The 17,400-nt window shown below is 41.9% G+C and overlaps 1 protein-coding gene across 1 annotated transcript in view; it reads left to right on the plus strand.

Moving 5' to 3' along the window:
- The window catches only part of nfatc1 (nuclear factor of activated T cells 1), a 75,383-nt gene that overhangs the window by 11,405 nt on the left and 46,578 nt on the right, over positions 1-17,400 (plus strand). The window contains exons 4-6 of the mRNA XM_072448140.1: positions 2,344-2,546; positions 7,728-7,900; positions 12,441-12,581. Coding sequence (XP_072304241.1) covers positions 2,344-2,546; positions 7,728-7,900; positions 12,441-12,581 — 517 coding nt within the window. The remainder of the gene's footprint in view (positions 1-2,343; positions 2,547-7,727; positions 7,901-12,440; positions 12,582-17,400) is intronic.

Here is a 17,400-nt window from a genome sequence, read left to right on the forward strand (position 1 = left end):
CCTTTTTTTTTTACTTTTTTTTTAACTTATATCAAGCTCCAAAACATATTTAGACTCCACAAACGGAGCCTTATAATTTCTCTCCTGCCCTTTTGCGTCAGTCCCTGGCGTTCCCTCCTCCTCCTCCCCCCTCGACCTGAAACCGCACGACTCCTTCGCCGCGGCGCTCTCCCAGTAGCCCCCTCTCGTCTTGGGTTTCCCGCTGTGGCTTGGGGCCCAGTGCATTGTGGGTGGCTGAGGTCATCGTCCCGTCAGCGGCACCTCGAAACGCCCCGACGGATCTGTCCAAACCCTTCAAAAAAAATCACTTCTGTCCGTCGTTCGGGATCAGCCTCGAGACGGAGATCGCGGCTGGAGATTTCGCTTGCTCTGATTGGCCGAGGTCCGTTTCAAGGCCTTCGTAAATCACGTCAACGGGCTTTGTAGGTGGCGAGCTAACCAGAGCGCTAACCGGAGCCCTCGACGGTCTCAGGAAGTTTTCACGTGGGTTGATTTAGGAAGTGCTTTCGGGGCGCGGGGTCGTAAACTGCGGATGAAAAGATTAGAACGGACTAAAAGGGACATTGTTTCCAAAAAGGTCTGAACTCCGGAGGAACCTCGTGTTTATTTTGAGTGGCCGACCGCAGCTCCGACCTTCTCCCGACGAGAGGGAGAGAAAGTCAAAAATCAAGGCTCCCGAATGAACTCGAGCCAAGAGAGTCGATCTGCGGTGGACGTACGGGCCTGAGCGACGCGCGGCGGATTCGCTTTCCATCCGCGGCGGCTCGGGATTTGTTGATCTCGAAGTCGTCAAAACTTTAAAGATGTCGTCCAAAAGTCCCGCGTTTGAAAGCGATTTGAAAGTTCTCCGTCACAAAAAGTGGATGACACAAATAGGGCGTTAGAAGAAATCCACGATCGACTAAAACCTCGCTCTGCCGATCGATTAAACGATTAAAAAGGGGGCGTGGCATAACCATTATCTCTGTGCATCTGACCAAAGCTGTACTCTCAAGACTACGAGCAAAAAACAATGGATTAAAAGTACTAGAAAGCCTTGCAGTTATATGTAAAAAGGCAGATTATTCTCATATTTCACTCCCAAATCTTCAGATAAGTCAAAAGTTTTTTTTTTTTTTTTTTTTATAATTTTTTTATTGAAAGAATAAACACAGACCATTCAAAACACAGACCAATCAAAACACAGACCAATCAAAACGTGTGTGTAACATTGTCAAAAGAGAAAAAAAAAGAGAAAGAAGAAGAGAAAAAAGAGAAAAAAGAGAAAAAAAGAAAAGAAAGTGCGGAGTGGGCGGAACCAGAGAAAATACAGAGTGTGTATTGTTTGAGATTACCGTTTTTAGAATAATGCATCCAAATGAAAATAAGATACAAGGTTAAAGCACCTGATCCATAATGTGAGTCTCATTTCGTCCAGTTTATGTCCAATTTGTTCATTTCCAAGTTCAGTCCATATGTGATTTTTTTTCCATTTTCCGTACGTCCATTATGACGTCGGTCCAGTCCTTTATTGTTGGTGCCGTTTGTGTCATCCATTTTTTTGTGACGGCCTTTTTCCCGCCAAAAGTGTCCTCCAGAGCTATCCATTCCCAACGTCCATGGCAGGAGTTCTGAGACCCAAACACATGGATCTAAAGTCTGACGGGATCGTAGTGTCAAAGATTGTCTGTAACGCCAAAACGTTTTCTTGTATAAATAAATAAATAAATCGACCAATACAAATTTTGGGTCGACTAAAACGCCGTTGACCGATTAATCGACTAAACGACTAACAACATAAATCCCCTGACACAAACAGAACCAACGATCGAGGACACAAATTCTAACTGACACGCCTGAAATGGAAAACACTCTTGGGACAAAATGGGACACGTGCGGCGGGCGTCGACCGTCTTGTGCCGCTCGCCGTCTGTTTGTCGTGATGCGTGTTTTTGATTTCGGTTTAAAAATGTAAACAGAATCATGCTGCGGTCGCTGGCGGCGCTGTGGGTTTTAGCCGTTGCACATGTGCGGTTGTTACAGTGCCTCGTCGCTCGCTGCGTTGCCTCAACCATTTGCTGAATGTCTCTCTCCTCTCTCTCGCCTCACACAACTGTCCCGTCAGATAAAGTCGAAAAGAGTTTTGTCATTTTGTGATCAGTTTCCAGGGCACACTCATTGATCGTGTTTTAATATATTTTTACACATTTTGAATTTGACCTTAGAGCTGAGGAAGAGCGAAAGATTCACGGTGGTCGTCAAGGGCAACACATTTGTTTGAGAAAAAAGGCGAAATAAACCAAAAAGGCGTTTCCCCCGTCCCGCTGACAGTCCCGCTTCCCCTCTCTCTCTCTCTCCCCTCAGCTGCACGGCTACATGGAGAGCGAGCCGCTGACCCTACAGCTGTTCATCGGCACCGCGGACGACCGCCTGCTCCGCCCTCACGCCTTCTACCAGGTCCACCGCATCACCGGGAAGACCGTGTCCACGCCGAGTCACGAGGCGCTGCACAACAACACCAAAGTCCTGGAGATCCCACTGCTGCCCGAGAACAACATGAGGGCCATGTGAGTGCGTCATTAGGGTTCAGTCGATTATTGAGCCGTTTGACACTAATTATTATTATTATCTGTGAAATAATGAACTTCTAATGAAATTATTTCCCAACAACAATGAACATTTCAATAGACAACGCTTACAAAGAATGTTTTTTATTATTATTGGATGTAAATGTGCTCTAGCGTCGTCAGGATACTAAGATTTTAAACTCAATTTCGATACTATGGAAAAGGTTTGATACTCGATACCGATTTTGATGTCACAATAGTTAAATAAACGCTATTTTCTTCAAACAACTTTATGTTACAGAACGGTAATAACAACAACAAATGCAAACGGATAAAAACCTAATCTGTTTGTGGTGATTTTAATGCATTTTTCCAAATTAATCTTGCCTCAATAAGATAATAATATGATAAAAAAAAAAAAAAAATGCAATTATAAGGTGTATTTTATGGGACAATGTAGTAGTTCTGATGTAGAATATTCAGAAAACATCAAAATTTGTCCAATATATGTATTTCTTTCATTATTGAGACTTATAATAGTTTTAGAAGTGTCTGGTTTCATTTTTGACAACTTTCTGCAGTAAAAAATCCTTAAAGATTCAGTCCAAATAACTTCTCTGCATAAATCCCACTGGGACATTAAACCCCACTTTCTCCCTCCCTCTCTCTCCCTCCTCCCCCCCTCCTCCCTCTCTCCTTCTCCCTCCCTCCCTCTCTCCTTCTCCCTCCCTCCCTCTCTCTCCCTCCTCCCCCCCTCCTCCCTCTCTCCTTCTCCCTCCCTCTCTCCTTCTCCCTCCCTCTCTCTCCCTCTCCCTCTCTCCTTCTCCCTCCCTCTCTCCTTCTCCCTCCCTCTCTCTCCCTCTCCCTCTCTCCTTCTCCTTCCCTGCCTCTCTCTCCCCCTCCCTCCCTCTCTCACTCCCTCTCTCCTTCTCCCTCCCTCCCTCTCTCACTCTCTCCTTCTCCTTCCTTCCCTCCTTCCCTCCTTCTCTCTCCCTCCTCCTCCTCTCCTTCCCTCTCTCCCTCCCTCCCTCTCCCCCTCCCCCTCTCTCCCCCCCTCCCTCTCCCCCCCTCCCTCTCTCTCTCCCCCCCTCCCTCTCCCCTCCCTCTCTCTCCTCCCCCCCTCCTCCTCCCTCTGCTGTTTGGCCTCACTCCACTGTGAGCTTTTATAATGCTGGAGCTCAGGTTACAGCAGGAGCTCGCACCGTCCCGGGACAGTGTCTGGGGCAGCGTTGCTTGGCTCAGCACTTTCTCCGCTTTAATGGATATAACACATACGTTTTGTGTTAGCGGGAGCACGGGCGCCTCATGCTCCCCTCACGCTCTCCTCAAACGCACCGGGAACGTCCTGTACACCAGCGCTGCAGAGACCAGACGTTTGGACACAGCTCTTTGCATTTATGAAGCGGCGGGTGCTATAAATAAATACTATCTTTGTCTGCAAAGATGTACACGGGCTCGAGCTGAAAAAGTATCAGGACAAGTTTCGTGATGTCCAACTAACCCCAAAAGTAGTAATTTATTTGTTCCAATAGATTAGCCATCACTAACTGGATTTATTAATTAATGGCCACGAAAGTAAACCTACAAATTAAAACAAATACTGCAGTATCTGTAGTAAAAGGTGGTATTTTCAAGCAATACTTCCTGTGTTACTTATTTTCTGAATCAAAGTCAGTTTCTAGATGGCAACCGAGCTGATCCGCTCAAAAACTATTGTATTTTCTTTGCCGAATTATGAATCTTAAAAAAAAAAAAAAAAGATTTTCTCAAAGGCAGTGTTTCTCAAACTCTGGCACGCGGACATCTCTTCAGTTCATGTTTTTTCTTCATTTAATGTGTGTTGTATCTAATATATCTATACCAAGATTAGAACCACCGTAGAAATGATGTAGTCCTATTACAACTGGTTTAGCCCTAATGTAGACCTGTTATAGACCTGTTACAGTCCTGTTATAGTCCTGCCATAGACCTGTTATAGACCCGTTATAGACCCGTTATAGACCCGTTATAGTCCTGTTAGAGTCCTGTTATAGTCTTGCTATAGTCCTGTTATAGTCCTGGTATAGTCCTGTTATAGTTCTGTTACAGACCCGTTATAGACCTGTTATAGTCCTGTTATAGACCCGTTATAGTCCTGTTAGAGTCCTGCTATAGTCTTGCTATAGTCCTGTTATAGTCCTGGTATAGTCCTGTTATAGTTCTGTTATAGACCCGTTATAGACCTGTTATAGTCCTGTTATAGACCTGTTATAGTCCTGTTATAGTCCTGCTATAGTCCTGTTATAGACCCGTTATAGTCCTGTTATAGTCCTGTTATAGACCCGTTATAGACCTGTTATAGTCCTGTTATAGACCCGTTATAGCCCTTTTACAGTCCTGTTACAGTCCTGTTACAGTCCTGTTACAGTCCTGTTATAGACCTGTTATAGTCCTGTTACAGTCCTGTTATAGTCCTGTTATAGTCCTGTTATAGACCTGTTATAGTCCTGTTACAGTCCTGTTACAGTCCTGTTATAGACCTGTTATAGTCCTGCTATAAACCTGTTATAGTCCTGCTACAGACCTGCTATAGACCTGTTATTGACCTGTTATAGTTCTGTTATAGACCTGTTATTGACCTGTTATAGTTCTGTTATAGACCTGTTATAGTCCTGTTATAGTCCTGTTATAGTCCTGTTATAGACCTGTTATAGTCCTGTTACAGTCCTGTTACAGTCCTGTTACAGTCCTGTTATAGACCTGTTATAGTCCTGCTATAAACCTGTTATAGTCCTGTTATAGACCTGTTATAGACCTGTTATAGTCCTGTTATAGTCCTGCTACAGACCTGCTATAGACCTGTTATAGACCTGTTATAGACCTGTTATAGTTCTGTTATAGACCTGTTATAGACCTGTTATAGTCCTGTTATAGACCTGTTATAGTCCTGTTATAGTCCTGCTATAGTCCTGTTATAGACCCGTTATAGTCCTGTTATAGTCCTGTTATAGACCCGTTATAGACCTGTTATAGTCCTGTTATAGACCCGTTATAGTCCTGTTACAGTCCTGTTACAGTCCTGTTACAGTCCTGTTATAGTCCTGTTATAGTCCTGTTACAGTCCTGTTATAGTCCTGTTATAGACCTGTTATAGTCCTGTTACAGTCCTGTTACAGTCCTGTTACAGTCCTGTTATAGACCTGTTATAGTCCTGCTATAAACCTGTTATAGTCCTGTTAGACCTGTTATAGACCTGTTATAGTCCTGTTATAGTCCTGCTACAGACCTGCTATAGACCTGTTATAGACCTGTTATAGTTCTGTTATAGACCTGTTATAGACCTGTTATAGTCCTGTTATAGACCTGTTATAGTCCTGTTATAGTCCTGCTATAGTCCTGTTATAGACCCGTTATAGTCCTGTTATAGTCCTGTTATAGACCCGTTATAGACCTGTTATAGTCCTGTTATAGACCCGTTATAGTCCTGTTACAGTCCTGTTACAGTCCTGTTACAGTCCTGTTATAGTCCTGTTATAGTCCTGTTACAGTCCTGTTATAGTCCTGTTATAGTCCTGTTACAGTCCTGTTACAGTCCTGTTATAGACCTGTTATAGTCCTGCTATAAACCTGTTATAGTCCTGTTATAGACCTGTTATAGACCTGTTATAGTCCTGTTATAGTCCTGCTACAGACCTGCTACAGACCTGTTATAGACCTGTTATAGTTCTGTTATAGACCTGTTATAGTCCTGTTATAGACCTGTTATAGTCCTGTTACAGTCCTGTTACAGTCCTGTTACAGTCCTGTTATAGACCTGTTATAGTCCTGCTATAAACCTGTTATAGTCCTGTTATAGACCTGTTATAGACCTGTTATAGTCCTGTTATAGTCCTGTTATAGTCCTGCTACAGACCTGCTATAGACTTGTTATAGACCTGTTATAGTTCTGTTATAGACCTGTTATAGACCTGTTATAGACCTGGTTTGGATCTGATGGTACTCGGAAAAGTGCAGATCTGTTCTTTGGTGGTACTTGGAGTATTATGATCAAAGTTTGCACGCCCGACTTCGCCCGTAAGTGAGTCAATTTAGGTTTTTATTGCCATTATTTCCATTTTTTGTTGACTCCGTCTGAGAAAGTTGATTGAAGCAGAAGTAAATATCTGCTTTGAAAATGGGATAAACCGAGCTTTAAATCTGAATGATGGTCCAGCCGTGAACCCCCCACAGGCCTTACATAATACTGTTTGTATATAACACCCCGGTGGTGCTGGTGGTGCTGGTGGTGCCGGTGGTGCCGGTGGTGCCGGTGGTGCCGGTGGTGCTGTTGTGTCCATCACCTGCTCGCGGGCCAGAGCTGGGCCTGATGCAGGAATGTGCGGGAGGGAGAGGGTTTACATGAACCGCACCAGAGGAATGCCGTTTCAGACCCGCGCCAAGAGAAAAGACTCCAAATACTCACAGAAGCAACAGAAGACGTTTGAGCAGGACTTTGAGCTGCCTCAGAATCCTGAATTTGAAGAATATACGCTGGACTTTAACTAGCTTTTCCTCGATAATTTAATTGATGCACTAAATATTTCAGAACCACAATATTTGTGTATAAGTGGTTCTCAAAGATCCATTTACCCTCTTCTGTTGAGCAAAGTTTTTCGTTTTAATTAATTTACAGACATTTCTAGACCTCATTCAGTTCTTTTAGATTGTGTTATTCGACTTTAGTCACTACAGCCACAGCTTCCCCAGGGCTAAATGACAGAAATGTGGCTGCCAGTCACTGCTTCAAATCTGTATTTAAGAAGACAGTTTTAAGAAATTTAAGAAGACAGTAAATTTTATTTTAACTGTGATAAATTGTATTGCATTGCTTCATGAGTTTGTTTTTGCTCTGGTTTGAGGCTCTGGGACATACTCATGTATGTTTTAGAAATACAAAAATATTACGAATACAAAAATATTAGTACTTAAGTTGACAAGAACTAAAAAAATCTGCTTTAAGTCATAGTTTTGGTCGACAAAAACGCATGTACTGTCATTTTAGTCATAGTTTTTTAGTCTTTGCAATGATTTTTTATTTAGTTTTAGTCAGAAAATATATGACATCGATGAAAACTGTGACTTTAACACAAATTAACACAATACGCCTTTTTGAGTCTCGTTCAGTGCGCGCTTGTTTGACCCTGCATCTGTCTTACTTTTCAGAATCGACTGCGCCGGGATCCTGAAGCTGCGTAACTCGGACATCGAGCTGCGTAAAGGCGAGACGGACATCGGGCGGAAGAACACGCGTGTGCGGATGGTGTTCAGGGTCCACATCAACCAGAGCTCAGGACGCACCGTGTCTCTGCAGGCCGCCTCCAACCCCATCGAGTGCTGTGAGTGACACTTCTGAAGCGTTTGTCCCAGTGATGCTGCTCCCTCAGCTTGGAACAGTTTTCACACAGAGCTGAAACGTGGCGAGCTGGTTTCTTTTGCTCTGTAATAGCAAAAAAACTAAACAAAGACATTTCCTGTGCGTAAGTCATATTAGTTTAATCTCTTAAGATTTTTCATTTCACTGCAAATGTTTTTATGATGTGTGCTGCAGTCCAAGAAACAGAGATTTTGATATTATTATTATTATTTTTTTCTACCTGGTTAAATAAATGTTAGTAAAATAAAGAAAATGACACTATGGCTTTACAAATATATAATGATACTTTATAATTACACAATCATCTGCTAATTTTGATTGAGAAAAGACAGACATGTGACTTTTGGAGAGATTTTTATACAATTTAAGTCTATTCCAAAGGCTTTTTTCCATATGTTGGTTAGGAATCTGTATATATTTATTCATTCTGTATCAGCAAGTAAAATACATTGTTTATTCTACAAAAACAAATCTGTGCCAATAATCAAACATTAATTATAAAGCGTAGTTTTTGCAAGTTTTTTCTTTATTTATTTCAAAGGACAGTGCAGATTAATCATGTGTCAGCAGCAGCTTCGACATAAATATGCCAGAGTTTACGTGAAAGCTAAATTGAATCTGTTTTGCAAGTAAAAAACACAAACAATTCACAAAACAGACTTGACATTACAAGACATTAAACATTAAAACAGACACAGACTCATAATATGTCCACAAAACTGAGATTATTTACAGTAAAAGATCATGACAGTTGTTGGTCCCGTCTTTGTTGTGGACCTGGTCTCTCTGGACGTCCTGTTTGTGGATATGGCTCTGAGCGCTCGGATGAAGTCTGCTGAGCCAAATGAAAGAGTGTTGTTAAACCATGAGCTCAGCCTCCTCAAACGCGCCATTGTTTAGGTCTGAAAAGCAGCCAATAAGCAGCAGTTCTGACCAGAATCCATCGACGTCTGTGCAACGAGCTGCAGAGACACAAGACGACAGTTCTACTTCTACAGACCTAATACACACAGTTTAGACCTGCTTCTAGTTCTCATTCGTCTCATTTCAGGTTCTACTAGTCCCCTGTTTTAGTCCTGTGTTAGTTCCATAGTTAAGTTCTGGTTTAGTCCTGGTTTAATCCTGGTTTAGTCCTGGTTTAGTCCTGGTTTAGTCCTGGTTTAGTCCTGGTTTAGTCCTGGTTTAGTCCTGGTTTAGTCCTGGTTTAGTCCTGGTTTAATCCTGGTTTAGTCCTAATTATTGTTCTGATTATTGTTGAGTACTGCGCGTTATTTCTACAGATTAGTCCTGGTTTAATCCCGGTTTTAGTCCTGTGTAAATTTAATAGTTTTGTCCTGGCTTAGTTTAGTCTTGGTTTAGTCCTTGTTTAGCCCTGATTATTCTTTAGTCTGTAGTCCGGGTTTAGTTTAGTCCTGGTTTAATCCTTGTTTAGTTCAGGTTTAGTCTTGATTTAGTCCTGGTTTAGTCCTTGTTTAGTTCAGGTTTAGTCCTGGTTTAGTCCTTGTTTAGTTCAGGTTTAGTCTTGATTTAGTCCTGGTTTAATCCTTGTTTAGTTCAGGTTTAGTCCTGATTTAATCCTGGTTTAATCCATGTTTAGTTCAGGTTTAGTCCTGATTTAGTCCTGGTTTAATCCTTGTTTAGTCCTGATTTAGTCCTGGTTTAATCCTTGTTTAGTTCAGGTTTAGTCCAGACTAATCTTTTGTCCTGTATTAGTTCCATAGTTAAATTCTAGCTTTGTTTAGTCTTAATTTAATCCTGGTGTAGTCGTATTTTAGTCCTGATTACTGTTTAGTCATTTATTACTTCCACAGTCCTAGTTAGACCTGGTTTAGTCCTGATTATTGGTTTAAACCTGGTTTAGTCCTGGTTTAGTCCTGGTTTAGTCCTGGTTTAGTCCTGGTTTAAACCTGGTTTAGTCCTGGTTTAGTCCTGGTTTAGACCTGGTTTAGTCCTGGTTTAATCCTGGTTTAGTCCTGGTTTAGTCCTGGTTTAGTCCTGGTTTAGTCCTGGTTTAAACCTGGTTTAGTCCTGGTTTAGTCCTGGTTTAGACCTGGTTTAGTCCTGGTTTAATCCTGGTTTAGTCCTGGTTTAGTCCTGGTTTAGTCCTGGTTTAAACCTGGTTTAGTCCTGGTTTAGTCCTGGTTTAGACCTGGTTTAGTCCTGGTTTAATCCTGGTTTAGTCCTGGTTTAGTCCTGATTCAGACTTAGACTGAGGGATAAATCATATCATATTATTATTAACGTTATGCCATGTTTTTTATTCACGTACAAAAACAAACTGGACTAAAGTGAAACCCGACATATAATAACGAGACACTTTTATGAAACGGTCGAGTTGTTTAAATCAACGTGAACGAGCTCCTGCGCGATGCACCTTCAAACACCACGAGTTAAAGTGCTGCAAATCCTTCCTGACAGTTATTGATCGCTTCGAGGAAAAATAAAAGTTTACAAAGAAGGCGGCGTTTGCCAAAAGGCGAGCGACGGCCGGGACTCGCGTTTGTGTTCATAAATCTCAATCCAGCTGTAAATAAAAGTGCTTTTTAATGTCCAGTAAAAAGAAAATGGTTGAGTGAAAACAAAATACAGCGGTTGGCCCGGTTTTCTCCCCCTGAGCCGAGCCAGAGGAGAGACCCGGCTTTGGACCGGAGCCAGAGATTAAATCACACATAAATAAATAACACATAAAATAAGAAAAATACAGTTGCACTTTGACAACACCTTAATTAGCCTTAATAAAGAACGAACACACAGTTTAATGAGAATGATTTAAGGTTTAAGGCTTTGGAGTTTCCACATTAATCAAGCCTGAATCATTCTTAATCAACTATTTGTTCATTTCAAATTACGGTTTTGTCCGCGTTTTTTTAAGATGAACAAAAGTGTAGTTTTTATGAATCATTATATCGACTTCATCATCATCTGGGGCTCAATATTTACCGTGTTTGCGTTTCCTTTACTCAAGTAGGCTACGTTTTTTAGTTTTAGTTCTGTGTTACAATAAGATTTGAGTTATAGAGTGTCAAAAAGATCATTTCTATGACTTATTATTACAGATAATAACAATCCAAATGTGATCTGATCCCTGTGACAATCCGCTTTTTATGTATATATTTCTGTTTAATGCTTTAACAGCGACTCTTTACCTCACACACGCCTTCAAATCACACTTCATTTACCTTTATTTACATCTTATAACTGTGAATCGTGATCAAATCTAATGTATTGTAATCTATCGACGTATCGACCAGCCCGAAAGCGTTTCATTTCGTTTTTCATTTGTTGCAGAGCATTTTGAATCATTTTACACATTTAAAAAAGGTTGTACTGGATTATTCTGCTTTTAAAGTGATTGTATCTGTGACATAAAGTAGTCTCAGTATTACTTGTTTAGTTCAGGTCTAGTCCTGATTTAGTCCTGGTTTAGTCCTTGTTTAGTTCAGGTTTAGTCCTGATTTAGTCCTGGTTTAGTCTTTGTTTAGTTCAGGTTTAGTCCTGATTTAGTCCTGGTTTAATCCTTGTTTAGTTCAGGTTTAGTCCTGATTTAGTCCTGGTTTAATCCTTGTTTACTTCAGGTGTAGTCCTGATTTAGTCCTGATTTAGTCCTGATTTAGTCCTGACATAGTCCTGATTTAGTCATGGTTTAATCCTTGTTTAGTTCAGGTTTAGTCCTGATTTAGTCATGGTTTAATCCTTGTTTAGTTCAGGTGTAGTCCTGATTTAGTCCTGATTTAGTCCTGACATAGTCCTGATTTAGTCCTGGTTTAATCCTTGTTTAGTTCAGGTTTAGTCCTGATTTAGTCCTGGTTTAATCCTTGTTTACTTCAGGTGTAGTCCTGATTTAGTCCTGATTTAGTCCTGATATAGTCCTGATTTAGTCCTGGTTTAATCCTTGTTTAGTTCAGGTTTAGTCCTGATTTAGTCCTGGTTTAGTCCTTGTTTAGTTCAGGTTTAGTCCTGATTTAGTCCTGGTTTAGTCCTTGTTTAGTTCAGGTTTAGTCCTGATTTTGTCCTGGTTTAGTCCTTGTTTAGTTCAGGTTTAGTCCTGATTTAGTCCTGGTTTAATCCTTGTTTAGTTCAGGTTTAGTCCTGATTTAGTCCAGATTAGTTCCATAGTGTAGTTCTTGCTTTGTTTAGTCTTATTGTGCTGTTTTCTGCAGTAACATATCGTGACGAGCTTTAACATAGAAATACTCCCAGAACACCACATGACTCACTTGGTACTCGTGCTTCATAAATCCTGCTGCTTAATAAGCCAGATGCCATTCCAGACACACACATTCACCGTGAACGCTTTAACAGCCGATTTAACCTCATATTTGTCCACGTTTCTATTTGCTTTTCACATTTTTCCCGACTCTAATCACCCACAACTCGGCTCTAACTCCTGCACACCATGTCATATTGGGCCGTAATCACAGAAAGGTGTAGTTTGTCTCTTTGGTCTGGATGCTCGGGCTTGCCTGGTGGGTGGGTCTAACCGCGCTCTCTCTCTCCCTCAGCTCAGAGATCGGCCCAGGAGCTGCCGCTGGTGGACAAGCAGAGCGCGGAGACGTGTCCCGGTTCCGGAGGGCTCCCCCTGGTCCTGGAGGGGCACAACTTCCAGCCCGACTCCAAGGTCATGTTTGTGGAGAAGGCCCAAGGTAAAAGAAAAATGAGGACACTGAATACAACTGAGGGATGAACGAGAGGAAATGACTTTATTGATCACATTGGTCTATAAAAACGTTAAAAAAACTTAAAAATGGCAATTTATTTGGTCTGATCCTGATCACTGCGGGATGATATATGATTTTGAGTCGTTTTTCTGTGTTTTTCAATTGCACTTTAAATGATCAAATTATGGAAGAATCATGAATAAAGGTAAATGTTTTCATGCTGTAAAATGGATTTATAATAGTGTAGGTTTAAAACACCCTTAAATGTCACCAATGTCAAATAATAGGTATAATACAAATGTTGAAACTGGGAGTGCTCACTCAGTATTTCAATATTTTACCAAAGCATCTGGAACGTGGTAAAATGTGCCGGCAAAGCACAAAAGCGCTGATATTTTTGCTTATTTGGGACGTTCTCTGTCTCTTTCTGGTTCATTTTTGAATAGTTTTTATCACAGAAAACCCACTTTTCTCCAATTTTACATATCTACAACACGACGAGTGCAACATTACACATGTTCCGACACCGCTGGCTGAATCTCACCCTTAAACAATCTGGAATGAAGTGTCTTTTATTTATTTTCAATGGTGTAGATTTGGAGACGTCCCTGGACTCTCTCGCTCTGCCAGAGTCCACATGTGGTCCACATTAATGCTCACTGTGCTGTATTTTTACACATTTGCACCGAGTTTCCGTTGAGCGCGGGCCCATCACAAATGCAGTGTTTGTGGAGGGACAGGCGACTGCTCCCAGATGTTTGCGCTGAAGGAGGTTTACAAACAGCAATTTCACTGATTAGGCTAAAGAAGGGAAACGTGAGCAGCTTAAACACGTGTAGTCTGAACCCACCGCTGTCTCCAGACGCACAGACCAGCAGGAAACAACACCAGAGATAATGTGTCTGTACGTTCTGTTTTTCTGTTTACATGCCGTACGTTTCAGCTCAGTTTGTGCGGTTTAGTCCTGGTTAAGATCTATGGTTAAGTTACTGGTTTAGTCCTTCTTTAGATCTGCATTTCAGTCTCGTTTGGACCTGGTTCTGGTTTCGTCTTGGTTTAGACTTTATGGAATAGTCCCGGTTTTGTCCTTGTTTAGCTCTGATTTTGTTTTATAATCCAGTTCTGATTTAGTCCTGGTTTACTCCTGACATAGACCTGGTTCTGATTTAGTCCTGGTTTACTCCTGACTTGGGCCTGGTTCTGATTTAGTCCTGGTTTACTCCTGACTTGGACCTGGTTCTGATTTAGTCCTGGTTTACTCCTGACATAGACCTGGTTCTGATTTAGTCCTGGTTTACTCCTGACTTGGACCTGGATCTGATTTAGTCTTGGTTTACTCCTGACTTGGACCTGGTTCTGATTTAGTCCTGGTTTACTCCTGACATAGACCTGGTTCTGATTTAGTCCTGGTTTACTCCTGACATAGACCTGGTTCTGATTTAGTCCTGGTTTACTCCTGACTTGGACCTGGTTCTGATTTAGTCCTGGTTTACTCCTGACTTGGACCTGGTTCTGATTTAATCCTGGTTTACTCCTGACTTGGACCTGGTTCTGATTTAGTCCTGGTTTACTCCTGACATAGACCTGGTTCTGATTTAGTCCTGGTTTACTCCTGACTTGGACCTGGTTCTGATTTAGTCCTGGTTTACTCCTGACTTGGACCTGGTTCTGATTTAGTCTTGGTTTACTCCTGACTTGGACCTGGTTCTGATTTAGTCCTTGTTTACTCCTGACATAGACCTGGTTCTGATTTAGTCCTGGTTTACTCCTGACATAGACCTGGTTCTGATTTAGTCCTGGTTTACTCCTGACTTGGACCTGGTTCTGATTTAGTCCTTGTTTACTCCTGACATAGACCTGGTTCTGATTTAGTCCTGGTTTACTCCTGACATAGACCTGGTTCTGATTAGTCCTGGTTTACTCCTGACTTGGACCTGGTTCTGATTTAGTCCTGGTTTACTCCTGACTTGGGCCTGGTTCTGATTTAGTCCTGGTTTACTCCTGACTTGGACCTGGTTCTGATTTAGTCCTGGTTTACTCCTGACATAGACCTGGTTCTGATTTAGTCCTGGTTTACTCCTGACTTGGACCTGGATCTGATTTAGTCTTGGTTTACTCCTGACTTGGACCTGGTTCTGATTTAGTCCTGGTTTACTCCTGACATAGACCTGGTTCTGATTTAGTCCTGGTTTACTCCTGACATAGACCTGGTTCTGATTTAGTCCTGGTTTACTCCTGACTTGGACCTGGTTCTGATTTAGTCCTGGTTTACTCCTGACTTGGACCTGGTTCTGATTTAGTCCTGGTTTACTCCTGACTTGGACCTGGTTCTGATTTAGTCCTGGTTTACTCCTGACATAGACCTGGTTCTGATTTAGTCCTGGTTTACTCCTGACTTGGACCTGGTTCTGATTTAGTCCTGGTTTACTCCTGACTTGGACCTGGTTCTGATTTAGTCTTGGTTTACTCCTGACTTGGACCTGGTTCTGATTTAGTCCTTGTTTACTCCTGACATAGACCTGGTTCTGATTTAGTCCTGGTTTACTCCTGACATAGACCTGGTTCTGATTTAGTCCTGGTTTACTCCTGACTTGGACCTGGTTCTGATTTAGTCCTTGTTTACTCCTGACATAGACCTGGTTCTGATTTAGTCCTGGTTTACTCCTGACATAGACCTGGTTCTGATTAGTCCTGGTTTACTCCTGACTTGGACCTGGTTCTGATTTAGTCCTGGTTTACTCCTGACTTGGACCTGGTTCAGTATGAGTTCAGTCCTTGTTTTAGTTTACTTGCGTTAGTTCTGGTTCAGTCTTACGCTTTAGTCCTGTCTTGGTTCTTGTTTAGTTCTGAATTGTCATATAATTGATGAATGGTTTGGTCCTTGTTTAGTCTATTTTTGGCTCTAGCATGATCCTATAAATTACTCTGATTTAACCTTGTTTAGTCCTGGTTTATCGCTGGTGTAGTTCTATAGTTAAGTTTTGTAATTTAGTCCCATTTTACTCCTGGTTTTGTTCCTTGTTAGCTCTTTGGTCATTTCTGATTTTGTCCTTCATTACAGCCCTAATTTAGCTCCTGCTTCGTCCATCCGTTTAGTCTAGGTTTGGTTCCGCTTTAGTCCTCAAAGTCAAATCCTGGTTTGGAGGAATATCAGCAGTTTCACTGATTTGGACGTTAGTCTGGAGACAGAGCATTGACCTGAGGAGAAGAGGAAGTCCAGAGGAAGTCCAGAGGAAGTCCAGAGGAAGTCCAGAGGAAGTCCAGAAGAAGTCCAGAGGAAGTCCAGAAGAAGTCCAAAGGAAATCAGTTAAGATCTATGGTTAAGTTACTGGTTTAGTCCTTCTTTAGATCTGCATTTCAGTCTCGTTTGGACCTGGTTCTGGTTTCGTCTTGGTTTAGACTTTATGGAATAGTCCCAGTTTTGTCCTTGTTTAGCTCTGATTTTGTTTTATAATCCAGTTCTGATTTAGTCCTGGTTTACTCCTGACTTGGGCCTAGTTCTGATTTAGTTCTGGTTTACTCCTGACTTGGACCTGGTTCTGATTTAGTCCTGGTTTACTCCTGACTTGGGCCTGGTTCTGATTTAGTCCTGGTTTACTCCTGACATAGACCTGGTTCTGATTTAGTCCTGGTTTACTCCTGACATAAACCTGGTTCTGATTTAGTCCTGGTTTACTCCTGACTTGGACCTGGTTCTGATTTAGTCCTGGTTTACTCCTGACTTGGACCTGGTTCTGATTTAGTCCTGGTTTACTCCTGACTTGGACCTGGTTCTGATTTAGTCCTGGTTTACTCCTGACTTGGACCTGGTTCTGATTTAGTCCTGGTTTACTCCTGACTTGGACCTGGTTCTGATTTAGTCCTGGTTTACTCCTGACTTGGACCTGGTTCTGATTTAGTCCTGGTTTACTCCTGACTTGGACCTGGTTCTGATTTAGTCCTGGTTTACTCCTGACTTGGACCTGGTTCTGATTTAGTCCTGGTTTACTCCTGACTTGGACCTGGTTCTGATTTAGTCCTGGTTTACTCCTGACTTGGACCTGGTTCTGATTTAGTCCTGGTTTACTCCTGACATAGACCTGGTTCTGATTTAGTCCTGGTTTACTCCTGACTTGGACCTGGTTCTGATTTAGTCCTGGTTTACTCCTGACATAGACCTGGTTCTGATTTAGTCCTGGTTTACTCCTGACTTGGACCTGGTTCTGATTTAGTCCTGGTTTACTCCTGACATAGACCTGGTTCTGATTTAGTCCTGGTTTACTCCTGACATAGACCTGGTTCTGATTTAGTCCTGGTTTACTCCTGACTTGGACCTGGTTCTGATTTAGTCCTGGTTTACTCCTGACATAGACCTGGTTCTGATTTAGTCCTGGTTTACTCCTGACTTGGACCTGGTTCTGATTTAGTCCTGGTTTACTCCTGACATAGACCTGGTTCTGATTTAGTCCTGGTTTACTCCTGACATAGACCTGGTTCTGATTTAGTCCTGGTTTACTCCTGACTTGGACCTGGTTCTGATTTAGTCCTTGTTTACTCCTGACATAGACCTGGTTCTGATTTAGTCCTGGTTTACTCCTGACATAGACCTGGTTCTGATTAGTCCTGGTTTACTCCTGACTTGGACCTGGTTCTGATTTAGTCCTGGTTTACTCCTGACTTGGACCTGGTTCTGATTTAGTCCTGGTTTACTCCTGACTTGGACCTGGTTCTGATTTAGTCCTGGTTTACTCCTGACATAGACCTGGTTCTGATTTAGTCCTTGTTTACTCCTGACATAGACCTGGTTCTGATTTAGTCCTGGTTT

Source organism: Eucyclogobius newberryi, unplaced genomic scaffold, assembly GCF_026437365.1.
Source record: "Eucyclogobius newberryi isolate DKJ021-1_F unplaced genomic scaffold, fEucNew1.0.hap1 SCAF_16, whole genome shotgun sequence".
In the NCBI taxonomy this organism is placed as follows: domain Eukaryota; kingdom Metazoa; phylum Chordata; class Actinopteri; order Gobiiformes; family Gobiidae; genus Eucyclogobius; species Eucyclogobius newberryi.